A 26,470-nucleotide genomic window follows, 5' to 3' on the forward strand; every position below is an offset into this window, starting at 1 on the left:
GCGGCTGTATCAACATAAAAACATTAATACAGTTAAAAATGAATAAAAAGTTGCACGCTTAAACTTATTTCTCTACAGTTTGTACAATTAATCCATGTAACAATAGGTTCTCTCTTAATATAGTAGTTAATTAAAATATCTTTACATAAAAATACATTTTTAAGTACTCTCCGGTGGAAGTCTGTTGTGGCTTATGTTTCTAAATGACACAACCATAAAGCAGCCCACAGAATATACAAATATGTCTTTGATAAGTGAATGTTGGCTCCCACAATGGCCTGTTAAGTTATTGCAAAAATAATTTACTGCATAATATGTCAGATTAGAACATGTTATAAGCACAAAACTGAAGGGGAAACAATAAAAACAAAAATTAAAAAACAAATACTAAATTAAGTTAAAGGATATTTCTTACTATACTATATAATTGTATAATGTTGCGTTTGATTGCAAAAGAAAACCCACCAAGAAAAAAAGAAAGAAAGAAAAAGAGAGAATAGAGTTTGATTTATTCAAAACACATTCTTTTCTTTTATTTAAGCTGTAGCGAGATTCAAATGGACAAAAGAGAAAGAAAAATATTACAGATTTGTTTTATTAATCATGAATAAACTTTATTATACACAACTCTAAATTTCAGTTGGTCTTAGTCAGATGTGTTTTTAATTAAATCCTGCAACACTGTGCTCGCTGCCATCACTTTATATCTTAGTGTGCAATTCAAATATATACTTATTACAATATTTTTCCCCCTTAACTCTCAACTCGCGTTTTTAAAATGTCTGTGATCATATTTGTCCGTTGACTTCTGTCTGGGCCTCGAACGATTCATCAGACAGGTTGGCAGCCTCCAACTGATGCTCCAGACTTTCATCATCGCCTCTATTCTGATCAACTCTTATCTTAAACTTAGTGATGAACTCATTACTGGCCAGCGCGCCCTCCTTTTTAGGGCACGTGGGCTTTGATAACAGCCGGCTTTCCAGTCGCTCTGCAAAGAAAATTCACAAAACATTTCTTATTTGGTAAGCTTGTTAACAAATTTTAGTTCAGTTTTGCTGAAAGTTATAGCATGCATCAGGTAAGAAGCAATTGGTTTTTAAAAAGCATATACATTCCCCAAAACATTTTTATTATGTGCATTTTGGAGAATAAAAGATTGTACACAATTTCCCTTTTTAAAGTAAAAAGATTATTAAGTCTAATTCTTACTTATTCAGTAGATTAAAGTATTGAAACATCATTATTCATAAAATATGCACATTACAAAATTAAAGTTATTCAAAAATTACTCAAGTACTTACTCCAATACTCACATTATTCAAGTAAATTTAATTTTTGCCAATGTAATGTCACATAAAATCTTAATCTGAATAAGGGATTTGAACCCCACTGTCACGGCCAGGGGATCAGCAGGCCGCTGACTAGTAGTGTTCTCTCTCTTGCTCTCTCTCTCTCTCTTGCTCTCTCTCTCGCTCTCTCGCCAGGGCGGAACTCATGGTGGGTTCACGCCCTCGGCCCACGCCCCTCTGAAGAGGAAACACCTGGGCCTCATCAGTGCAGCCAGCATTTAAGCCAGGGAGTGGCTTCTACTCATCGCTGGATCGTTGTGTGTGACTCGCGTCAGTGCAGCCCGGCTCTGAGCAAGTTCTCTTTTGCTTCCCTGTGCAAAACCTCTAACGTGTGTTTCCTTCTGTACATAGATCCCCTGGACCCGACTCTGCATTCCCCGAGCGGATTCCCTTTTTGTGTGAGTGTTTGGAGAGAGAGTCAGAAGAGGAGCAAGTGTCTTTTCCCTACCTGGATTTCCCCGGAGCCTTTTCCCTGTCACCGCTTTGTATATAGCACTATCCCCTGCACTGTTTGTATATACACCTGGTGGAACTGTAATAAATACTGACTGTGCCTCTGAGTCCTGCGTGTGAGTCCTCAAGCGAACCGTGACACCCACACAGATGAGAGCTTAGCAGTGAAGCTCTCTCTTAAAATTTGAGTTATAAAGTCAGAAGTTATCACTGACAGAGATCCATGTTCTTTTAACATAAGAAAGAATATTTGCTGAAATTGACATTAATCCAAGCCCTTAAAACGCCATTTTGGATTAAGCATTTCCTTTTAGAAAAGTCTTCAATGAGCAGGAAGCTCCAGTACTGAAAAAGAAGCCAACATCAACTGCTAAACGTGCTAAAAGTAAGTAAGTCCCCGTAGACTCCTATGATCAAAACACATACAGTATAAAAGTTATAGGTTACAGATCTGAAAAGTAAAACAAATGTCAAAGTGCAAAAAGACTTATGGTCCCATAGAAGTCTATTCCATTTGCCTGGAATTAGGTGAACACCTTTGTGACAAATTTAATGGCTCAGTCATTTGTTTCATGTCATATTTAATAAAAGACTGACATGGTGGCATGTTGAATTGTCCATTTTGCACATATTTGGTCATTCTAAGCGTCAGAAGGGGAAAGATCATTCTGGGAATGCCTACTGGCGAAGGACGTGTGACTGACAAGTCCAGTGTGTGAAGTTTAACTACAGTCTAAGGAGCTTGGAAAGAAAAGCATCTGGACTTCTTTAAGTTTCTTGAAGATGTTTCACCTCTCATCTGAGAAGCTTCTTCAGTTCAGAATTTCTTCAGAGAACTGAAGAAGCTTCTTGAATGAGAGGTGAAACATCTTCAAGAAACTTAAAGAAGTCCAGATGCTTTTCTTTCCAAGCTCCTTAGACTACGATGACCTGAACGACTGAGAACCTTAACAGACAGTTCTTCCCTTCATTCATCATGCCTGATTTCAAAACACCAAGATGGCAGTCGTGAAAACACTCATCTTGAGTCTTCATGGGACTACGGTGAGATCAGTTATGCCTCTTATGATGCTGTCCCAGACTTCAAAGCAGTATAAAACATGTTTGCAGCCTGTAACAACTGTGCATGCGGTTATTTTTCGTTTTAAGATTTCCGTGTTTAAATCATAATAAGATTTAGTTTTCATTTTAATTAACTTGAGGTGAGTCAGATTCTTTCATTCAAGTCACTGAATGAATCTCTTGACATGTTTGGGGGTAGGTGCCTTTTGTAGCATTTTAATGCAATTATCTGACAGATTATATGGTCTACACTGTTATTAACTATACTAACACTCTGTTCCAGAAGTCTGTGCTGCAAAGAGCCAAAGTGAATACGGCACCTGCAGGAGTAATGGGGGTCATCAGTCGGTTCAGCTGGATGTTCCAGTGCCGTACATGTTGACTGGCATTCCTCAGCCTCTCCTGAACCTCCTGGAAACAAAAATCATGCAGGCATCCTCATCAGTGTTGTTTTAGAAGAGCACTAAATAAGATGCTGCTCACAAAGCCAGTCAAAACAAACTTGTTCACCTCCAGACGCTGGTGGCTTCTTTGGCGAGATGCCTGCAGATCCTGGAGCTCCTGAGAGGCAGAGTTGAGGGCTGAGGGGGTGTCCTCATCGGGACTGCCATCTGACAGCTCCTGTATGGGGCTGAGGTTTTGCATTGTACGTTGCTGCTCCTGGAGGAGCTGGAAATGTTTCCTCTTTTCATCTTCAGCCTGCAGCAACCTGAAGGAGGGGAAAAAGGGAAGAAGCAACTGAAAATGTTAATACTTCTCATGGATATATCAGATCTCCATCACAAATAAAATAAGTTAGAAATCCATTGTTACCGCTCAAGCTCCAGTCTGGCCCTCTCCTCCTCCAGCCGAGCCTGGATCTCCATATTAAGGGCAACTTCCAGCTGCTGCTGTGTCAGCTCCAGCTCCCTGATCCTCTTCTTCTGTTGTTCAGCCTCCTTTTCCTTCACCTGCATCTCAGCCTGCATGCTGTCTTTTATCTATGCACACACACAGCTACATAAACAGATGCACCAACAGAGCGGTATAAACTGACCTATTCCTGAATCACCTTTTCCTGGACTGTCATAACCATTTTTCCAAATCATTAAAGACTAGGTGTGAATTTTATAATGACAGTCAACATTTTGCTGCAGTTCTCAAAGATCAAAGTCAAGGAGAAAAGACTCTGTACATAATTGGTGTCAAGTGGAAAACTTTTTTTTTACCATCTCAGCCTCTTTCAGCTGTCTTTCCAGTTCCATCTGCACCTCCCTCTGCTTCCTCCGCTCTCTCTCCTCTGCCTCCCTTCGGCGAGTTTCCAGTTCCCGTGCATGCTGTGAAACCGATGAAAGAGCCATTGTTTGGTTTGTGTTTTCACCTCTATCCAGCAGGTACACCAACAGTCCAGCATAGAGCGGCTGAGTGAATGTGGTCTGGACTCTGTGGAGGAGAGTCATGGTTTCAGAGACGCTGTAGAACATAGGTGTCAAACTCTGGCCCGTGGGCCAAATTTGGCCCGCAGCCTACTTACATTTGGCCCGCGAATACATACCAAATTACTATCAGAGCTGGCCTACTGGTATTATACAGCTAATATATATATTGTTTAGTATTAAGCTTTGCTTGTTCCATATTCAGTTTTTCAGCAAAACGTGTTTGAGTCCATAAGAAAAGATTCATTCTTATATCTGGAGGAATAAATATATTTCAATAAATATTAACGTTAGCCCGCGACTTTGTTCCAGTTTTGAATTTTGGCCCACTGTGTATTTGAGTTTGACACCCCTGCTCTAAAAGAACAATAAATGTTTTTCCACAAAAAAGCAAAACCAAAGGCTCTGAGCCTGGCCTTTTAACGGCTTCACCTACTTTGGAGTTTTTTAAAAACTTCAATACTAGCGTTTTATCTTTCCTGACTTTGTTTAACTTTACTTTTAAATAACCCTTTAATCTCTGGGAAATAATAAAATCATCTTCAGTTTTAGTTTTTTCTTGAGCAAAATACATAGAAGACAGCAGATGCATCCAATAAATTTCTCCCGAGTAGGCTGGCTCAGTCAAAAAGGCTCACTGTCTGGTGATATATCTTAATCTCGTGTGGTTTTACATTGCTGTAAAAACTTTATTACTACAGATATCTAATAAAAAAACAAAACTGCTGTCACAGCCACTACAAACACAGACTTACATTGAGTTCTATGATCCAGAGCATGGTGATGAACAAGAGGTCAAAGGTGACAAAGAGGCAGAAAGTCCTCCTCACATCCGAGATGCATTTCTTCTCTCCGATGTCGTACGCCTCCAATCTCACAGAAACGGCCGGGGAGTTGACAGACCCCATGCCTGTTCTGACAGGGATCTGTGAGTAGCTACCGCTGCTGCTGCCTCCACCACGTCGGCCTTCCATCGCTGGCCACCCCACCTGGGCAGGGCTGGCCCCACCTACTGGTCAATTTTAGGAAAGAGTCAGAGGTGGAAGATCATTGGAGCTGGAAGCGAGGCTGGTGTTGGTGATGTGGAGTCACTGTGTGGAGGTTAAAAGCATCACTGCATCTGTAGAAAAGAAGATGAAGAAGGTAAAGAAATGGCAATCTCCTCTCAGGGAGTAAACCTCAGCGATTTTCTAAAGCATCTAAGTCTTTGTAGACATAATAAAAATTCTGACAATCGTCTGCTTCTTTTTTTGAACAACATAGTAAAGCAGAATAAGCTCCATCAGGCTGTGGATTTACATTGTTGAGTTAGATTTTATAACGATTTGTTCATAATACAAAGCTTTTAGAGATCTTTGGGCTTTGCAGTGCTAAGAGTGTTTATGTTTCTGGTTTCTGAGAGCAGAGCTAAAAACAAAACAAAACAAAACACAAAACAAACAAAAAAACAAGCACAACACAACCCCCCCAAAATCTAATTCAAACCACTAGTCATGCACAAAACCAACCATATATATGCAAAGTTGTTGATGCTCTCTGTATGGTTGCCACTCGAACTCCTCACCGTATCTCAAAGACTGAACCCTTCAGGAGAAACTCATTTCTGCTGCTTGCGTCTGTGATATCTTCACTACTCAACGTTTCTGAGATCTGGAATGCAGATCGACTAGTAAATCAAAACGTTCACCTTCTGGCTCAGTTCTCCCGTCACCACCACAGTCTAGTGCAACACCTGAGGTGTCGGATGTCATCCCAGCCTGTTCACATCCAGCAGTAAACTCTCTACTACATGGTGATTGTTCGGATGAAGCCAACAGAAACACAATGTCTGAAAAAAACGTTGTATTACATCTTTTTCTTCATGTAAACGAACGAAACTTCTCTCAAATCCATCAGTTTTTTCACTTACTCTTGAGTTAATTAATCAATGTTTGCATTTCTTACCATTTCCTGCATGAAGAGATTACAACAGCTGCAACTCATTATTTTACAGTACTGAAGTGAGCGGCTTCAAATTGCTCTTTCACTTATAACTGAGCTTAAATTGGACTTTTCTACTAAAAAAACCCTGTAAAAATCACTGTCACATGACCCAGAAAAAGATTTCCGTTATCATCTAGCTTCAATGACTTTTGGACCTCATACCATTAAACACTGTTTACACTGTCTTTGTTTTAAGGAACTGAAACCAGTTGTGCTTTTGCTTTAACTGTCAGCTGCTCTGATACACAGAAAAAAAAGGCAGGATGGAAACGTGATTTGTACAGTCTGGTCCCAGCAGGTTTTCTCTGGTGATGTGGTTTCACAGTCTTGTGACTTTCATGTTTTACATGAATTAGTCTTTTTGGTTCACAAAATGCATCTATTTTAGGGCTTTAGTCAGGTTTAAATGACTGTTAATTACCTGAAAAATAAATCTGTTAAAGAACCATTCAGTCCCTTTGTAATGGGACGTATCTTCAGCACAATCGTATGTACTGTGCACCTGAAACTAATATCGTTCACCATTTGGCGCTTCCTTCTCACATGCCAGAGAGCTATTACAGTTACACCGCAGATGGTGTCTAAAACGATTTAACCCTCAACTTCCTAGCAGTTGCATCATTACATTATTTCAGCGTTTGCAGTTATTCCAACTGTTTTATTAATCCTTAACATACTTTTCATTTACTTGTTCAACTTTACAAAATGCCAGTCAAAAAAAAAAAAACCCAGAAAGTATACGGGACATTGACTGTCATTCAAACCTGAACTTTACCCAGTATTTTCCACATAAATCAGCTAGCACCAACATTAAAACCAATTACATTTGCCACGCTGCAATGGATCCTGGTTTTTATGTGGATGTTGTTTTCACACAGACTGCCCTACTTAAACATTATTACAGCCAAATTACACCTCCCATATGGCAATGGCACTCCCTGACGGCTGCAGCTTCCCTTGGAAGTCTAATGTGTCAGACCGGAGCTTAATTACTCAGGAACAACAACAACAACAACAAAAAAAGATAAATCCACATATATATTAGCGTCTGAGTTGCAAGGGCCAGCAGTCAAAGCAATTTTAAATGACATTTTATTTAAACATATGGGATCCCAGCACCACCCTCTCCCCAGCCACCTACTCCACCTCTTCCAAAGTGAAGGTGTGGTATCAGGGTGCTCAGCCCCGCCGTGAGATGTAATGTCTCCAGCACGTCCTGGGTCTGCACCAGCTTACAAAACAAAGAAACAGATTAGAGCTGGGGACCTGTCGCTGTTCTAAATGTCTTTGAGTGGTTACAATTTCCACTGCTTCAAATCTGTTAACTAACAAGTTTTCATTTAAATATGTGTATGAGACTCCAACGTATTTACAAGTAGTAACCTCCAGGTCTGAAAAATTAATCCAGAATGGAAGTGCAAACAACTAACAGGAGCAGTTCCTCTGAAAGACACCAAGGCTGGTGCCAATTCCCGCAGTTAGAGCAACAAATACTGAGGCAGCAGTTTGAACAGGCTTGCCAAAGCTGGACACAGCGGAAGATTGAAAAGATGTTGCTGGTCTGATGACTGCTGTGACATTCAAATGGTAGGGTCAGAATTTGGTGTAAACGACATAAAAGAATGAACATCTTGCCTTGTATTAACATTTCAAGTTGCTGATAGCGGTGTGAGAGTGTGGAGAATATTTTCTAGGCATACTTTGAGCCAATTAGTACCAGCTTAGCATTGTTTAACCACCACAGCCCAGCTAATGCTGACCATGTCTATCACTTTATAACCACACTGTAGCCATTTTTTGATGGCTGCTTCCAGCTCAAATCATCTCAAACTGGTTTCTTGAACATGAAGATGAGTTCACTGTACTCCAATAGAGCATCTTTGGGATGAGGTGGAACGGCAGATTCAAGTCAACAATTAATGAACATGACTTCATGACGCAGTTCTGTCAGCAACAGGGGTCATACCTGCTATAAACAAGGTGTACCTAACAAAGTGACCAGTAATTGCATATATGCTGTTATGATGGATGTTTATAATAAATATTAACTGAGAGAGAAAAGATACACCAAAGCTACTCTAGGGTAATAACAAAACGAGGGAAATTAACAAACTACATCTAACTGTTTTGGATTCAGAACAATTATTTTCAGCCTTTTATAAGGATTAAAATTTATTTCTGGATTAATTTTGGCAGCTTGAACTAGTTAAAGAAGATGCTGCCTATCCTGACATTTACATGAAAAGTCAAAACTACTATTTAAACACAATGACGACAGGCAGACAAGTCTGTAAAACATGGAAATATGAAGTATCTGATGGCTCAACACAGTAAGAAGAAGGGATGGAAATGATGTATAACTAGTTGAATACTGGAATCAGTGTTTTAAGCTGTGATGTAATAAACTAGTGCTGGGAAAATGAAAAAGAAAGAAGACAATTGTTTCCCTTTTGTGTTTTCCCGATTATGTGTCCGATATTTAAAAAAAACAACAACTATCTATCATGTACAAACTCTTTACAGGAATAAACCTGAAACCAATTGTTCTGCTGGGGAAGTTTCGTAAGCGGCACGAAGTTTAAAAAACAACATTCACCTGAGGGAGGCCCCCAGGAGCTCAGGTCTGACTGGTTTCAGTGACCAGAAACTGGAATGTACGGTGAGCAAACGGTGTTAAAATGCAGTGACTGATAAAAGACGGATGAGCACCATCACCATCACAATTAGTTGATCAATATTCTCAATAATATAACAAAAGGCTTTCTTACAGACTGTATTATAATACAAATACAAACCACACATGGATTATTGCATGGTCCTGAAGCCAGCAGCGCCCTTGGTCATGAGAATTGTTTTAAATGTTTGCTGTATTATTGTTTTTAAATCATTGGAGTATACAGATTTTAAAAGTGTTTTATGATTACAATAGTTCGTAAAGTAGCAGAAGTATTCACACATCACAGTGACGGAGGTTAAAGGTTAATTATCAGCCTTCTGTGGAGGAAATAAGGTGCTTGTTGTGCATTACGTTCAACATTTTCCTAATGTACCTTCAAACAGCTAATACCGCTTGAGCATTCCTGTCTGTGCCTAATGTCAAGTCATAGTCATGTAGTTTCTCTTTTCAAGTTCTTCTTGATGAAAATCACACTTTAACCTTTGACTTTCATAAATGATGTGACAGACTTAACACCATGTTAAGTCTATTTGGCAAATTCTGATCAATTATGAAGGATTATCCAGAATATTCTGACCGGCTACCTTTGATAACGCAGAAACAGAAATCTTGAGTTGTGGTATCAGGGTGCTCAGCCCACAGATATTGAACTTCACATACCCCATCTGCCTCCATTTGGGACTGCAATGGCCTTAAAAACCCTACACATATCTTCCCTACTTAAGTGCAGCCTTTTTTCTAATGGAATTACAATATCGGCATCTGGTCTCTGACTTCTCATCAATTGTGTGGGCGTCCTTTAGAGGACATTTCATCGGAATAAAGGCAAATACGGTGGTGCCTTTATCTGCAGAAATATGTGGCCTGTAGCCAGTGGGTGGGGCACCACATGCTCGCTCTCACTGTTAGATTGGATAGAAAAGTCTGCAGCAGGACAAGCGAATATTAATGACGTTTCTGAGTGTTTCGATTCCATCAAGAACAAAAACAAATCTTAGCTAACCAACACTCACTGGGTTTTAGTGGATTACTATATTTCACAGAAATATTACAGAAACAGTTTCTTTGGTACAATAATCCAGCTGTGCAGAAATCAGGGAGTCGGGAAGAAGCAGCTCATTAAATTCTGTGCTTGTTTAAGACTGAAGCACATATTATATTATCATAATACCAGAGCTGAACTGGATGACTCATTCCTCATTAAATTACTTCAGATGTTATTTAAAAAATATGTATATTTTATGCAAGTGAAGCTGCTTGTGCTGCCACCTAAACCAATCATAACGTGGCCTCAAATGTTAAAGTAACCTTATGAGCAGAATCTGATATAAGAGACTATCAGTTATGGAGACAAAGATAAAGGCAAAAAAAAAAAAAACCTGTATTTAAATTAAATAAGCAAACTGATATGAATGAACCTTACATTTAGATAATACAAATCATCAGCAAGAATAATAAAAAACAAGCAAAAACAAATAATAAAACAAACCTCAGCTAACGTGGAAGCTACACTGCAAGGTGGTCTGTTTAATAAATAAAATCTGACAGGTCACATACAGGACCATTAACATCTCTGTAAACAGAACTCAGCTCCCACAAAGCTCCAAATGAAGAAAAACTGCCTCTGCATGCAGAGAACTGTTTGTGGAGACATCCAGCATGTCGACGCACAGTGAGTGAATGATGAAGAACAAACCATAACGAGGGGCAGGGCTACTACACTGCATTGTGTCCATCAGGTAAAAAAAAAAAGAAATCTGTTGGCTAATCTACACCATATCAATAACAGCTTCCTTAAGGTTTTAAAATGCACTGCAGCTGCATTTTAAAACATATCTACAAGCAATGCCAAAGAAACACACAGGTATGAGTACAGAGGTACTATGAAGGTAGCTCACTTCTTACTGGAGTATATCACCATAGTGACTTAAACTGTAGAGCAAACCTGCTTCAGAGCAGGTTGTGTTTGAGATTACGGATCAACAAGTATGAAATCACCACTTAGCTACCAATCAGTTCTCTGGAAAACTGCTTTACAACAAGTACCTGAAAGATCCCTTTGGACTGCTGTGCCATGGATAGTGGGAGGATCTTTCCATTGATGAGCATCAGTAGTCTAATCAGTTTAGATTCTTAAATTCAACTTCATTCTTTGACTTTTCCCATTTGTCTGCAGAACAATTTCACAACATTTTGAATTCCTCTATAAACATTAATCTCGTTTTTTTCTTTTGTCTGCAACGCTTGTCCCTAGCATGTCCTCGTCCATGAAAGCATTTAATCTTATCTGAGCAATTCCTCTTGGTCTCCTGTATCACTGCTCATCATTCGACATGCTTTTCCCAGTATATCCACGGCCATTTTTGTATTTATGCTTGTATTTTCTCCCAGACTGGTAAACATCAACAGAGCTCAGCAAAAGAACTTTTAGTTCCTATTTGAACTTTATTAATACAAGTGTTTAACCTTTTCATGTTTATAGTTTTATCTTTCTTTGTAAAGTCAGCTGTTCTGCTGCTCTGTATGTGATTGGTCAGATGCCCCCAACGCCACCCCTTTCATGTAAACAGGCTAGTAGCTAAAATGGGAAACCCTGGGTTACCTTATAGAGTTGATAACTAGCGTCATGTGATCACTTAGTCTGATTGACAATGTTGGGATAAGTTAATCAAGATAACAGAAAGATTTCTTGAGTATGATGAACAATGAATTTAACTCCTAAATATGACTTCCTAACACAGAATGTGATGACGTCATACGCTTTGTACTTTGATGTGTGGTGATTGGAAGTGTCTGTGTGGTGCAGCCTGGACAGACCAGACCAGCTGCACCACACAGACACTTCAAACCTCACCCGAGGACAAAAAGCACAAGAACAACAACAAAAAAAGAAAGAAAACAAACCTTAGAAACATGCAGGGTTACAGGAGAAGCCAGTCGTGCAGAGGTGAGCCTGTGCGAGTCTGAATTTAACTCCTATTTATGACTTCCTACCAAAGAATGATGATGGGAGAATTTGGATTTATTTATTAACAGATTTATTACGCATTAGTTTTATGGGTCTGTTCCACTTAAGGTCAGATTGGTGTCTATGAACCAAAATGAGTTTCACACCAAGACTAAACTCGTGTCATGGTTTGCATTATGCAGTGGTTACAGTGGTGACACTTATTAGACTCTGAAGTCTGTGCACCAGTTTTTCAGGGTCCTATAGGTGCAATTGTTGCGACCACTGTAAATGTGACACCATCACAGAAAAATTGTATAAAATCAGAAGAAGAAAGAGAACTCTAATATGATGGCTGCACACCAGCTGGATCATTATAACAACATCACATCACATGAGTAACTTCAACATGACGAGACTTCAAGGACTCCAACAATGTTCATACAGTGAGGATAAATAATGTTTTTTATTATTTATTATAAAAAGGACACAATATAGATATATAAAATGCAGCCAGAACTCCAATAACTAACATGTCCATTAATTTGACACGTTGGTTTATATATAATTTCTTTTTCTCTCTTAGCTTTTCAGCTCCACATTTTTGCCATTTCTTCCACACTCAACTCTTTTCTACAAGCTGAGCACACAGTGAAGGTAGGGGAGGGCTGGTGGCATTAAGAGATTTGATTGGGCAATCTAGGGGCCAGTTAGTTCTTTCCTTTGGTGAAAGTTGGGCTCTTCAATTCAGCATGGTACAACTCCAAAGATTCTGCAACATCAAACCCTCTGTCTGCTAATATTACATCCAGTTACAAGATGAGCTTCCCGACCCCCTGAACTACGGATGCCCTACATGACTGTTAGGACAACTTATGTATTGCAAGTATGCAGTACTAAGAATAACTTGATGTTTCTGACTTTGCATTATGAATTGTTTACCCACTGACAAACATTTCAAGTTCTACTAAATTAAAAAACAATTTGTGGTAACCTGATTATGATTCAAAAAGAATAATTAACAACACTTCTTGTAATGGTGTTAAAATCAGCCCAGCTTTTATTTTCATATGCAAAAAGTAAAAGAAAATCAGCCAACATACTGGACACATATAATTGTCAATATAATTGTTTATTGTTCAACACAATAAACAATTATACTGTCACCATGGTTACTGGTATTGAAAGCTTATTGATAATTTGTCCAAGTAAAGAATGCCCTCTCACAAATGTCATGTGACCACCTCATTGGCTTACAGAATCGTGATGTCACACACATTTAGAATCTTACCACCACTGTGATCCTTTGATCCTTTGATCCTAAAACCCTTAAATAGGGGTGAGACGCAAGAACTTTCAGTCCGTTATTCGCAGCATTTATGTGTGCAGCATTTAAACGTTCGCCAGAGAAGCCTTTTTTTTGGATCCTTTTCAGAGTCACTGTTAACAGATTCCAACATGTCTCCAAGAAAACAGAAAAAAAGAGAAAACGTAAAGCCCAGCGCTCCTCTTTGCAATCGAGAAGACGATACTCAACTGCAGAAGATGTGCTCGGAAGAAATGCATGAGCAAAATCTCATGAGCAATCACAATACGCGACACCCGCCCCAGCCAGAGTACACCAGTTACATCTGGGAAAGTTTTTTTAAACAACGAGCGGAGATTATCAAACTGAGAGAGCACTGTGAGAGAAGGACCGCTGAAGTAGATAGACTGTTCAAACAGCTTCTTGATAAGGAGGATATTCAAAAGGAGAAAGAAATGGAACTCCTAGATATGCGGGGGAGGAACTTTGAGCTCCAAGCAAAGCTTAATAAAGTACAAGAAAAACCAACAGAAGAAATCCTCCAACAGAAGAAAAACGAGAAAGAGAGGGAAAAAAAGATTCAGGAGCTGCAAGTAAAGCTGGATGAAGCTCTGCAAAAAAATCAAGAACTCCTCCAAGAGAAGAAACAACTGGTCATAAAACTCCAAGGCACTGAGATAAATCAAAAAGTGCTGAAAGGAAGGGTTGAGTTTCTTCAAAAGAAAGCGCAACAGACCATGAAAAAGGAAGATATGGATTGCAAGCTTCAGGACAGCGAGAAACACAAGGAAGCCTTGCAAATAAAGCTTGATGAAGCTCTGCAAAAAAATCAAGAACTCCTCCAAGAAAAAGAACAAATGCACATAAAGCAGCGCAAACTGCAAGGCATGGAGGAAAAGCACAAAGGACTTCAGGCAAAGCTTGAAAAAACACTGAACAAAAATAAAGAGTTGCTTCAAGAAAAAAAGCAACTAGAAATTAAACAGAAAGAAACGGACTCCAAGCTTGAAGGCGTGGAGGAAAAATACACCGCGCTGAAAATAAAGCTTGATAAAACAGTGCAAAGAAATAAGGATTTCCTACAAGACAAAGAACAGCATGACACGAAACAGAAAGATCTGGATTGTGAGCTTCAGAACATCAAGAAACACAACCAAGGTTTGCAAGTAATGCTTGATGAAGCTCTGCAAAAAAATAAAGAAATCCTTGAAGAGAAAGAAAAACTGGACATAAACCAGAGAGGCATGCAGGAAAAATACGGAGCGCAGCAGGTAAAGCTTGATGAAACGCTGCACAAATATCAAGAGCTGCTTCAAGACAAAGAACAACGGGAAATAAAGCAGAAAAAAGATAAACAAATTCTCCAGAACTTTGAGAGGAAAAACCAACAACTGCAAGACCGTTATAACAAACTGAACTCCAAAACAACTGAGCTGGAGGGGGAAAAGAAAAAAGTGCAAAAACAATGCTCAGAGATGCAGAGTAAGCTCAGTGACATGCTGAGAAAAAACACAGAACTGGAGAAACTTTCCAACAACTTGAAGTGCAAAAACACTGAGGTGCAGATGTTAAAGCAGCAACTAGAGAAAACAAGCAAAGACCTGCAGTGTACACTTCAAGAACTCGAGAGAAGTCAGCAGCTACAAGACGCACACAACAAATTACAACACAGTTATACAGAGATGCACGAGGCAAAGCTTATGCAGGAGGCCAAATGTAAAGAACTGAAAGAAAGGCTCGAAGAAAAACAAGCCAAATTAGAAGAAGTGGAGACAACATGCAGGAAACTCGAGAAGGAAAATACACAAACAATTGATGAGTTACGAAGCCTCATCCTAGAGAAAAAAGTGCTCGTGGAAAAGATGATGGAAAAGAAGAAAAAACGCTTCCGCTTCTTCTGGAGAAAGAGCACTCCTGCTTTTTCTACTTTTTCTACTTTTCCTTCTGCTGATGTCACCCCGTCTTCCTCCTCCACCGTTGCATCGTAATTTTCACCTTAACTCCTAACACCTGTCCCATCTCCCCCCCCCCCACCCCCACCCCCCCCTTTCTCTTTCACCCTCACCCCCCAACCAGTCCCGACAGTTGACTGCCCCCTCTAGAGCCTGGTTCTGTCATAGGTTTCTTCCTTTAAAGGGAGTTGTTCCTATCCACTGTCGCACCCAGTGCTTGCTCAGAGGGCATAGTTGGGGTTCTCTCTCCTCTATCTCTTTCCTCCTTTCTATCCCTTTCCTTTACCCTCTTCTTTACCCCCCCCCCCCCCCCCCCTTTTCTATTCCCCCGCTTTTCTATTTCCTTAATAATTTAATAATAAACACAATTGGCTACATTTTAAATGTGTCTGATCAACGTCTTCATTCAAGAATGAATTGTCTTTCTCACGGAGTCATGTGTATTTTGTGTTTTCCTCGGGCTGGTGATCCCCGCGGTCGTTCAGCCCCGGAGTCCAGAGTTTTAGTGTTTTAATCACATTTAGTGTTACATTTCAGATCACCACAATAGGATATCCATAATTTAGGATTCAGGCATTTGTTTTAGTTCAATATCGTAATCATTCTATGACTGAGTAGTTTACAGAACCTTCAGTCTGCAGCAATAACTTCTGATGGAGCTATTTGTTCTTATTTTTTATTATTTTGAAATTAGTTAAAGTTTGTTGTTAGTTTACTTATATTTTGGGGTTTATTTACAAGTTTATTTGTAGGTTAATATTTCTTTCAATGTTTTGTTTGTTTGATGTTACCTTGTTAAATTAGTCAGTAAAAGCTGTAGGGCCATTTTGTTTCTATAAATAAAGACACTGGTATAGGACCAGCATGCACTGGGGTGGGCCTATGGTTTTTTACTAGAGCAGGAGAAGCAGCAGGAAGTAACTAAAAATGGATCTTGTTATTGCTTGCCAAACTGGATAAAATAAACCATAAAAACGCAACTTTAAAGTTTGGACAGTGGACTTCTTTTGCCTGCGTACGAAATATTATCTCAGTGCAGCAGTGGCTTGTGGACCTTTAACTGTGGGATGTTTGGTTTGTCAAACAAAAGGAATTGCCACTACAAAAAGTAAAAAACCTGCCCGTGGACAAAGGAATAATTCTTCATTAATGGATATGTTGGATATATGGATTTCAAGGATCACCGTCGAACTCGAATAAAAGTTACTGGATCGTCTGTAAGTACTCCAGACGGATTTGATGTTGAAGCCTGGATCAACATGTCACTCGTTCATCAAAGCTGGTGAGTGATAATATTGTTTAAGCCGTAAAGGAAAACGGTGAAGCTATTGGAGTTTAAAGACATTATTTCACTACAAAGACTGATGAACTGAGTTTTGATGTACTAAATTTGTGCATAATAGGATCACTAATTGAAACATGCCAACGCCCTCTGTGGAAATCTTTGTTCACTGCAATCATGTTTGCGCTTTATGCTATGGATTCTCAGTGTGCTGTGCATCTTTATAATGTTTGAAATAATCCAAGAGGACAATAAAAATGTCGGATATTAAGAGTAAACAAGAGAGTAAACAAGAGGATGACACTCAGATGCAAGCAGAGAAAAGAAGCATCAAATTTACGCCAAAAGGTTTGGATTTGTATATAAAGACATGCCAAGAAAAGCGGAGTTCAATGTGTAAGCAAGCATCTAAGTACATGGGGAAAACTTCTGCTTTAATGACCTCACATGAGAAGGTTAAGGAAGTGTCTTCTGAATTTGGGAAGTTTATTAAATGCTATCAAGATGCAAACGCTTTGCAAGAATCCTTTTTAAGTTTGCCACTGCCAGAAGATGAAGTGAAAAGGCAAAGCGCACATTTTCAGTCTAAGGTGACAGCATTCTCTGTTTTTATGGACAAAGTAAAGGTTTGGTTGCAGCAAGCAGGCGAGCCGTATACTGAACAAAGCAATACTGCTCTTAATGATCAAGCTGTTGAAAGTTTGGATGAAATAAATCCTGAAGACAGTGTCTCTAATATCTCAAGTGTAAAGCCACCTTCGAAAACATTGTCACAGCAAAGTCGAATTTCATCAACATCTTCCGCACGCATTAAAGCTGCGGCTGACAAGGCAGCGCTCATGGAGCGACTCGCTGCATTAAAGAAAAACATTCTATTGAAGCGCAAGAGGAAAAACTGAGAAAAGAAAAGGAGAAATTATCCTTGGAAACAGAGTTGGCAGCAACTAAGGCAAAGCTTCGTGTCTTAAAAATAAACTCAGTTTGTAGCTCTGAGCGTTCTGATGGAATGAACTCTTATTTTGAAAGAGGGCACGTACAAGAAGCGCCTAATTTAAATCCTTGTGCTGATACATTTGTTCCGGCAGAAAGAGATTACTCTGGTACAAATTCTGCATCTGAATCACAAGTAATCATACCTAGACAAAGTCAAAACCAACATCAGGTGGATGAGGTGATGGTAAAAGTTGATGATTCAGCTCAAGTGACGCAGCAAACACAGCCTCAGTCTCCTACTTTGACTGAGAATTGCACGAAGGAGATTGTCAATATTATGCAAAAACAAAATGACATCACTACTTTGCTTGTAAAACAAAACTTATCTTCTGTCCTTCCAGCTAGAAACATCCCTATGTTTGATGGAGACCCTTTACAGTACAGATCATTTATGAATGCCTTTGAAAATGGAGTGGAAGCTAAAACTGATAACTGGAGCGACTGTTTGCATTTTTTAGAGCAGTTCACTAGGGGGCAGCCTAAAGACTTGGTGCATAGTTGTCAGCATTTACCTCCTGAGCAGGGCTATTCCACAGCCAAATATCTTCTTGAAGAACATTTTGGGAACGGAAATAAAATTGCCTCTGCATAGATGGAGAGGATTGTGAGTTGGGCACCTATTAAAAGTGAGGATGTGAAAGGTCTACAGTCATTCTCTCTTTTTCTTCAAGGATGTTCGAATCTAACACAGCAAGTTGTTTATATGAAGGAGTTGGATTTGCCCTCAAATATGAGAATGATTGTTATGAAACTTCCATACAAATTGAGGGAAAAATGGAGAGTTGTTGCCTATGAACTGCAGGAACAAAATGGTCACAGAGCAGTGTTCACTGATCTGGTTGCCTTCATAATAAAACAGGTGAAAGTAGCATAAGATCCAGTGTTTGGCAACATCCAAGACTCACAATCTGGAAGCAGCTTTAAAGTTTCAAGTTCCACCAAGCAAAGAAAAAAGGGAAGTAGTTTTGCCACTAATGTCAGTACGGTTCCAGGAGTCGAAACTCAATCAACTGGAAGCAGAACAAATTCCACTGTTCTGCATAGTTGTTTGTTTTGTTCACACAGCAGTCATTTACTAGAGAATTGTAAGCAGTTTAAAGCTAAAATGCATCGAGATAAGCTGACTTTTATCAAGGAAAGGGGAATTTGTTTTGGTTGTTTAAAAGTTGGTCACATAAGCAAAGACTGTAGGAGTCGTTTGAGACACAGCAGCTGAGCAAATGATCATTTCATGCTGAAGACATCCTCAGACAGAATTAAATACATACATAAACACAGCCTGGTGCCAATAACACAGCTAATGACACTGCTGTATCACTGGCGTTACTGATTAAAGACCATATCTGAAGGAAATCTTTGAACACAACAGAAAGTGACCTTTTAAACCTGCGACACTGATGCTGCATTCAAGGACCATTAAAAACATCTGAAAGGACTTAAGAACATCAAGAAAATGTGACTTGTTTCTCTGCAATGAAGCTGTTTTAGTGAAGAAAGTTGAAAGGTCACAGAGCGACTGCTGAATCTTCTGCTCTAAACATGAACTCTGAACTTTGTGATGCTTCAGGAGGAAAACTGCTTCAGTTATTCTCTCAGATTAGTTTCATATTTTCTGCATCAGATTTGAGTGAGATCCTGGAATGAAGACAGAAGAAAAGACTTTGTTCAAAGTTTGATTTATAGTCAAACCTTCCAGTTTATTCACACAATAAAACATCAACACAATATATGAATTCATTCATTAAAATCACAGTTTTTCCTCATTTGTTTGATGATTTTGACAAAAACAAACACAAACACACACACATGGTCTGCCATACTCATAAAGAGAAATGTCGACATTTTTCAATACAAATATTCCAGAAACATTTAGAGGATAGAGAAGTTTACATTTTCATGTGGAGAAATATTTTAGTAAATCAAAATGATGATGAGCAGTGATAGCCTCCATAAACAGTCACAGGAAAGATCTCCTTTAAAAACTCAGAAACATCAAGAGAACAACTAGAAGATGTGGAGGTACCACCCATAATGTTTGACTGACAGCTGATCTCTGTGCAGAAATGATGGAGAGAAAATAAAATGAAACTAAAATACAGATTTAAACCCACAATATGAAAGACTTCAGTCTACTTCAGTTTCGTCAACTCAGCAGAGTTTTCAACCCACATCCCAGAAGAGATTATAAATACATTATTGTAAAGCCTCAGTCCAGCATAGAGCGGCTGAGTGAATGTGGTCTGGACTCTGTGGAGGAGAGTCATGGTTTCAGAGACGCTGTAGAAGGACAAAATACCTGCTCTGTGATCCAGGTACACTCCTACTCTGGAGGAACGAGGACCTGAGACAGGAGTTTGGATGTTGTTGTACCAAAATGTATAACTGTTTTTGTTACAATCTAATGACCAAGATTTGTCATTATGTCCAAATCTACACTCATACCCACTCCCTTTTCTGCTGATACTCTTGTATGCGACTGCTACATAACCTCCTCTCCCTCTCCACTCCACCTCCCAGTAACAACGTCCAGTCAGACGCTCTCTACTCAGGACCTGCCACAATCCAGTGAATCTGTCTGGATGATCAGAATAAGACTGTTCTTGTTTCATTACTGTTACTTTTCTGTTCCCCTCTGATAATAACAGCTGTTCATGTGCTATGTTTGGATCCAGTGTGATTTCACGTGAATATTTTAAGAATCCAGCTCTGGTCTTTGGCTCTGGTGAATCTGACAGTAAAACATCCACTTCAGTGACTGTCAGTGAGATGTTTGTCCATTCCTCTCTCAGAATGTCCTGTAGTTTATCTCTGACCTCTGACACAGCTGCTGTCACATCCTCAAAGTAGCTCAGAGGACGGATATTGATGCTGGATGAGTCTGTAGACTCACTGAGTGCTGACAGTGAGGGGTAGTTGTGTAGAAACTGGATGTGATCCTCTGTGTGTGAGAGCTGCTTCAGCTCAGCATCTTTCCTCTTCAGCTCAGTGATCTCCTGCTCCAGCTTCTCCTGAAGCTCTTTGACTCGACTGACTTCAGTTTCCTGCTGGGATCTGATCTGCTGCTTCACATCAGAGCTTCTTTTCTGGATGAGATGGATCAGCTCAGTGAAGATCTTCTCACTGTGCTCCACTGTTTGATCAGCAGACTGATTGATGGCCTCCACCTCCTGTTGAAGCAGCTTCACATCTTTCTCTCTGTCCGGGATTCTCTGCTGGATGTTTTGTCGACTCACCTCCAGCTCTCTCTGCCTCTCAGTCCTTTCTGCTGCAGCTGAGACTGTGTCGTGGCCTTTATGTTCATCCACAGGGCAGAGATAACAGATACTCTGCTGATCAGTACGGCAGAACATCTTCATCACCTCATCATGACGAGAGCAGATGTTCTCCTGGAGCTTCTTGGAGGGCTCCACCAGCTTGTGTTTCTTGAATGTAGGTGAATCATAATGAGTCTGAAGGTGTTTCTCACAGTAAGATGTCAAACAGAATAAACAGGACCTGAAGGCTTTCATTTTTCTTCCAGTGCAGACATCACAGGCCACATCTTCAGGTCCAGCATAGCAGTGATCAGTAGGAGCAGCTTGGAGTCCAGTCTTCTTCAGCTCCTCCACTAAATCTGCTAACATGGTGTTTTTCTCCAGGACAGGCCTCGCTGTGAAAGTCCTCCGGCACTGAGGGCAGCTGTAGATTTTCTTCTTTTCCTCTTCATCCCAGAAGCTTTTAATACAGTTCATGCAGTAGCTGTGTCCACAGGGAATAGCCACCGGATCCTTCAGGAGATCCAAACAGACTGAACAGCAGAATTTTGTTTGGTCCATTTGATTCATGTGCTGTGCCGTTTCACCGTCTCTCAGTGACTGTCAGACAGTTTCACTTCCTCTGAACAGAAACAACCTCTGTGCTCTGAAGGGAAACAGATCTCTGCTCTTGTTCACCTTCAGACCCATCCTGATACAGACACATCTGTGAAGGGAGATATATTCTTACAGAGCGACCAAGAGCCAATCACATGATGCAGGGTGTGGTATGTGTGATTACATCATGCAGTAACAAGTCTGACCCAGTTAATGTTTAATAGTTTATCTTTACTTGGTGCTTTGAAATGTGACAGTCAACATCCAGTGAGTTCATTTTATATTTTAGAAAGTTCAGCAAAGTTTAGGATGCTGTGATGAATAAAAATAAATCAAACTTTATATTTTGACATTTTCTAATCTTAGTTCATTCTCACACTTACAGAATGATGCATGGGAACAACTGACTCCACTAAATTAAACCTATGTTCAAATGAAATTACTGTACAAGACAGGCAGCAAGCTTGATTTCTTGATTATTTTTTTAAATAGTAAAATATATGTAAAACTATTTAAAAAACAAATACAGATAGTGTTCTAATTCTACATTCTTTAGTAATGTTTCCTGTGTACCACCATGGATTTCGAAACAATACATTAATATGTGCTTTAAATGCAGACACTCAAATTTAACTCAACATTCACACTGAAGATACACAGTAGACATAAGAATCAGTTTTCATGCCCTTTATTTTTTCTTTCATTTAAAATCTTTTTGGTAAAAATCATCATAATTACCCATTAACTTTCATGTACAGCTTAAATGTTTCACTACACTGTTGGCAGCAAACTAGAAGCTAAACGACTCTTCAGTCCAAGTGCGTAGATTTGGCATTAACGGAAGGGACATGTCCCCACCAATATCCAGCGATTATTGAATTGTCCCCACCAATAATTTGAAAGAAAAACAAACCCGATAGAAAGAAAAAAACGATCTGTCAACGTCTCATTCGCCTAGCGGTGCAGAAAGAGTTAAATTACGTTCTCTACTGGAGTCCTACGTCATGTGACAAATATGGCCAATGTGATTGGAGCTCTGTTTAGTTTTAGCAGCAGCAAGCCTGCGCTGCGAACCACTGGATGAGAGACTCACTGAAAAGGCAGCTGGTTTTATTACTCAATGATTTGTTGTTACAAAGATAAAAATTGTGAACAGGAAGAAGTAATGGTATTACTTCTCCCTTGTCACAAGAAGTCACCACAGCAGGTAGATGCCTTTCCTGAACCAAACCCAATGGGATAAGCGTCTCCTTCTGGGATCTTTCACCTGGTAGGCGAACCACTGTAAACCACGATACCAACTAAACCACTTGATAGTTTAGTTAAGAAAAAGTCTGTACAGATAAGGAACGTGCATTCTTCACCAGCTTTAAACCTTTGTTCACATGTAATGCCATATTCCACACTTTGCTATCAGTTGTGTACAAATCGGTGGCTACTCATGAGTTCCTCTGAACTTTCATACAACTGAGCTCAACAAACAATAACTGTCAGTCAGCAGAGGAAACTCATTTTTCCTCCAAAGTGATTCAGTGCATCAGAAATCTACGGTGTGTTTATTTTTGTTATTCAGTTCAGTTGTGCGTCAAGCTGACTGCTGTTAATCGTACCGATCAGGCACAAAAGTAAAAGCAGATAGGAATGATACTGTCAATCCGAAAGTCCACCACAAGCTGAAAGACCCAACTCGAAATGCTCTAAAACATAGGTGTCAAACTCTGGCCCGCGGGCCAAATTTGGCCCGCAGCCTACTTACATTTGGCCCGCAAAGCCATACCAAATTACTATCAGAGCTGGCCTACTGGTATTATACAGCTAATATATATATTGTTTAGTATTAAGCTTTGCTTGTTCCATATTCAGTTTTCAGCAAAACGTGTTTGAGTCCATAAGAAAAGATTCATTCTTATATCTGGAGGAATAAATATATTTCAATAAATATTAACGTTAGCCCGCGACTTTGTTCCAGTTTTGAATTTTGGCCCACTGTGTATTTGAGTTTGACACCCCTGCTCTAAAAGAACAATAAATGTTTTTCCACAAAAAAGCAAAACCAAAGGCTCTGAGCCTGGCCTTTTAACGGCTTCACCTACTTTGGAGTTTTTTAAAAACTTCAATACTAGCGTTTTATCTTTCCTGACTTTGTTTAACTTTACTTTTAAATAACCCTTTAATCTCTGGGAAATAATAAAATCATCTTCAGTTTTAGTTTTTTCTTGAGCAAAATACATAGAAGACAGCAGATGCATCCAATAAATTTCTCCCGAGTAGGCTGACTCAGTCAAAAAGGCTCACTGTCTGGTGATATATCTTAATCTCGTGTGGTTTTACATTGCTGTAAAAACTTTATTACTACAGATATCTAATAAGAAAACAAAACTGCTGTCACAGCCACTACAAACACAGACTTACATTGAGTTCTATGATCCAGAGCATGGTGATGAACAAGAGGTCAAAGGTGACAAAGAGGCAGAAAGTCCTCCTCACATCCGAGATGCATTTCTTCTCTCCGATGTCGTACGCCTCCAATCTCACAGAAACGGCCGGGGAGTTGACAGACCCCATGCCTGTTCTGACAGGGATCTGTGAGTAGCTACCGCTGCTGCTGCCTCCACCACGTCGGCCTTCCATCGCTGGCCACCCCACCTGGGCAGGGCTGGCCCCACCTACTGGTCAATTTTAGGAAAGAGTCAGAGGTGGAAGATCATTGGAGCTGGAAGCGAGGCTGGTGTTGGTGATGTGGAGTCACTGTGTGGAGGTTAAAAGCATCACTGCATCTGTAGAAAAGAAGATGAAGAAGGTAAAGAAATGGCAATCTCCTCTCAGGGAGTAAACCTCAGCGATTTTCTAAAGCATCTAAGTCTTTGTAGACATAATAAAAATTCTGACAATCGTCTGCTTCTTTTTTTGAACAACATAGTAAAGCAGAATAAGCTCCATCAGGCTGTGGATTTACATTGTTGAGTTAGATTTTATAACGATTTGTTCATAATACAAATATGGCAATGGCACTCCCTGACGGCTGCAGCTTCCCTTGGAAGTCTAATGCGTCAGACCGGAGCTTAATTACTCAGGAACAACAACAACAACAAAAGATAAATCCACATATATATTAGCGTCTGAGTTGCAAGGGCCAGCAGTCAAAGCAATTTTAAATGACATTTTATTTAAACATATGGGATCCCAGCACCACCCTCTCCCCAGCCACCTACTCCACCTCTTCCAAAGTGAAGGTGTGGTATCAGGGTGCTCAGCCCCGCCGTGAGATGTAATGTCTCCAGCACGTCCTGGGTCTGCACCAGCTTACAAAACAAAGAAACAGATTAGAGCTGGGGACCTGTCGCTGTTCTAAATGTCTTTGAGTGGTTACAATTTCCACTGCTTCAAATCTGTTAACTAACAAGTTTTCATTTAAATATGTGTATGAGACCCCAACGTATTTACAAGTAGTAACCTCCAGGTCTGAAAAATTAATCCAGAATGGAAGTGCAAACAACTAACAGGAGCAGTTCCTCTGAAAGACACCAAGGCTGGTGCCAATTCCCGCAGTTAGAGCAACAAATACTGAGGCAGCAGTTTGAACAGGCTTGCCAAAGCTGGACACAGCGGAAGATTGAAAAGATGTTGCTGGTCTGATGACTGCTGTGACATTCAAATGGTAGGGTCAGAATTTGGTGTAAACGACATAAAAGAATGAACATCTTGCCTTGTATTAACATTTCAAGTTGCTGATAGCGGTGTGAGAGTGTGGAGAATATTTTCTAGGCATACTTTGAGCCAGTTAGTACCAGCTTAGCATTGTTTAACCACCACAGCCCAGCTAATGCTGACCATGTCTATCACTTTATAACCACACTGTAGCCATTTTTTGATGGCTGCTTCCAGCTCAAATCATCTCAAACTGGTTTCTTGAACATGAAGATGAGTTCACTGTACTCCAATAGAGCATCTTTGGGATGAGGTGGAACGGCAGATTCAAGTCAACAATTAATGAACATGACTTCATGACGCAGTTCTGTCAGCAACAGGGGTCATACCTGCTATAAACAAGGTGTACCTAACAAAGTGGCCAGTAATTGCATATATGCTGTTATGATGGATGTTTATAATAAATATTAACTGAGAGAGAAAAGATACACCAAAGCTACTCTAGGGTAATAACAAAACGAGGGAAATTAACAAACTACATCTAACTGTTTTGGATTCAGAACAATTATTTTCAGCCTTTTATAAGGATTAAAATTTATTTCTGGATTAATTTTGGCAGCTTGAACTAGTTAAAGAAGATGCTGCCTATCCTGACATTTACATGAAAAGTCAAAACTACTATTTAAGCACAATGACGACAGAGTCTAGGCAGACAATCCTGTAAAACATGGAAATATGAAGCATCTCTGATGGCTCAACACAGTAAGAAGAAGGGATGGAAATGATGTATAACTAGTTGAATACTGGAATCAGTGTTTTAAGCTGTGATGTAATAAACTAGTGGTGGGAAAATGAAAAAGAAAGAAGACAAATGTTTCCCTTTTGTGTTTTCCCGATTATGTGTCCGATATTTAAAAAAAAACAACAACTACAAACTCTTTACAGGAATAAACCTGAAACCAATTGTTCTGCTGGGGAAGTTTCATAAGCGGTACGAAGTTTAAAAAACAACATTCACCTGAGGGAGGCCCCCAGGAGCTCAGGTCTGACTGGTTTCAGCGACCAGAAACTGGAATGTACGGTGAGCAAACTGTGTTAAAATGCAGTGACTGATAAAAGACGGATGAGCACCATCACCATCACAATTAGTTGATCAATATTCTCAATAATATAACAAAAGGCTTTCTCACAGACTGTATTATAATACAAATACAAACCACACATAGATTATTGCATGGTCCTGAAGCCAGCAGCGCCCTTGGTCATGAGATTTGTTTTAAATGTTTGCTGTATTATTGTTTTTAAATCATTGGAGTATACAGATTTTAAAAGTGTTTTATGATTACAATAGTTCGTAAAGTAGCAGAAGTATTCACACATCACAGTGACGGAGGTTAAAGGTTAATTATCAACCTTCTGTGGAGGAAATAAGGTGCTTGTTGTGCATTACGTTCAACATTTTCCTAATGTACCTTCAAACAGCTAATACCGCTTGAGCATTCCTGTCTGTGCCTAATGTCAAGTCATAGTCATGTAGTTTCTCTTTTCA

General features: G+C 39.6%; 2 protein-coding genes and 1 pseudogene across 3 annotated transcripts; 1 reads left to right on the forward strand and 2 right to left on the reverse strand.

Moving 5' to 3' along the window:
- Positions 1–506: 506 nt before the first annotated feature.
- On the reverse strand, positions 507–6,130 carry LOC146368119 (uncharacterized). Of its 2 annotated transcripts, XM_084913154.1 has the most exons (7): positions 5,970–6,130; positions 5,038–5,402; positions 4,076–4,183; positions 3,681–3,847; positions 3,378–3,576; positions 3,188–3,278; positions 507–991 (listed from the first exon to the last, which is right to left on the reverse strand). In XM_084913154.1, the coding sequence occupies exons 2-7, from the start codon at positions 5,254–5,256 to the stop codon at positions 789–791; spliced, it is 987 nt and encodes a 328-aa protein (XP_084769280.1). In that variant the 5' UTR covers positions 5,257–5,402; positions 5,970–6,130; the 3' UTR covers positions 507–788. The 2 variants fall into 2 exon arrangements, with proteins under 2 accessions (XP_084769280.1, XP_084769279.1); XM_084913153.1 differs by lacking the exon at positions 5,970–6,130 and having other exon boundaries at positions 5,038–5,684.
- Positions 6,131–16,605: 10,475 nt separating this feature from the next.
- LOC146368120 (uncharacterized) lies at positions 16,606–18,704 on the forward strand (annotated as a pseudogene).
- A 394-nt stretch (positions 18,705–19,098) lies between these two features.
- LOC146368121 (tripartite motif-containing protein 16-like) lies at positions 19,099–21,506 on the reverse strand. Its single transcript, XM_084913145.1, has one exon. It carries the CDS (start codon positions 21,244–21,246, stop codon positions 19,552–19,554), a length of 1,695 nt encoding a protein of 564 aa, XP_084769271.1. The 5' UTR covers positions 21,247–21,506; the 3' UTR covers positions 19,099–19,551.
- Positions 21,507–26,470: the final 4,964 nt, after the last annotated feature.

Source organism: Perissodus microlepis, chromosome 18 (genome assembly GCF_051167445.1).
Source record: "Perissodus microlepis isolate ML-2025 ecotype Zambia chromosome 18, ASM5116744v1, whole genome shotgun sequence".
In the NCBI taxonomy this organism is placed as follows: Eukaryota; Metazoa; Chordata; class Actinopteri; order Cichliformes; family Cichlidae; genus Perissodus; species Perissodus microlepis.

Excerpts from the sequence above, each read along its gene's own strand:
- LOC146368119 (XM_084913154.1), bottom strand. The coding sequence starts at position 5,256 with ATGGAAGGCCGACGTGGTGGAGGCAGCAGCAGCGGTAGCTACTCACAG. Across the intron at positions 3,848-4,075 it reads AGCTGAAAGAGGCTGAGATG|ATAAAAGACAGCATGCAGGC; the intron begins GTAAAAAAAAAG and ends GTGTGTGCATAG. Across the intron at positions 992-3,187 it reads GACCCCCATTACTCCTGCAG|AGCGACTGGAAAGCCGGCTG; the intron begins GTGCCGTATTCA and ends TTTTCTTTGCAG.
- LOC146368121 (XM_084913145.1), bottom strand. The coding sequence starts at position 21,246 with ATGAATCAAATGGACCAAACAAAATTCTGCTGTTCAGTCTGTTTGGAT.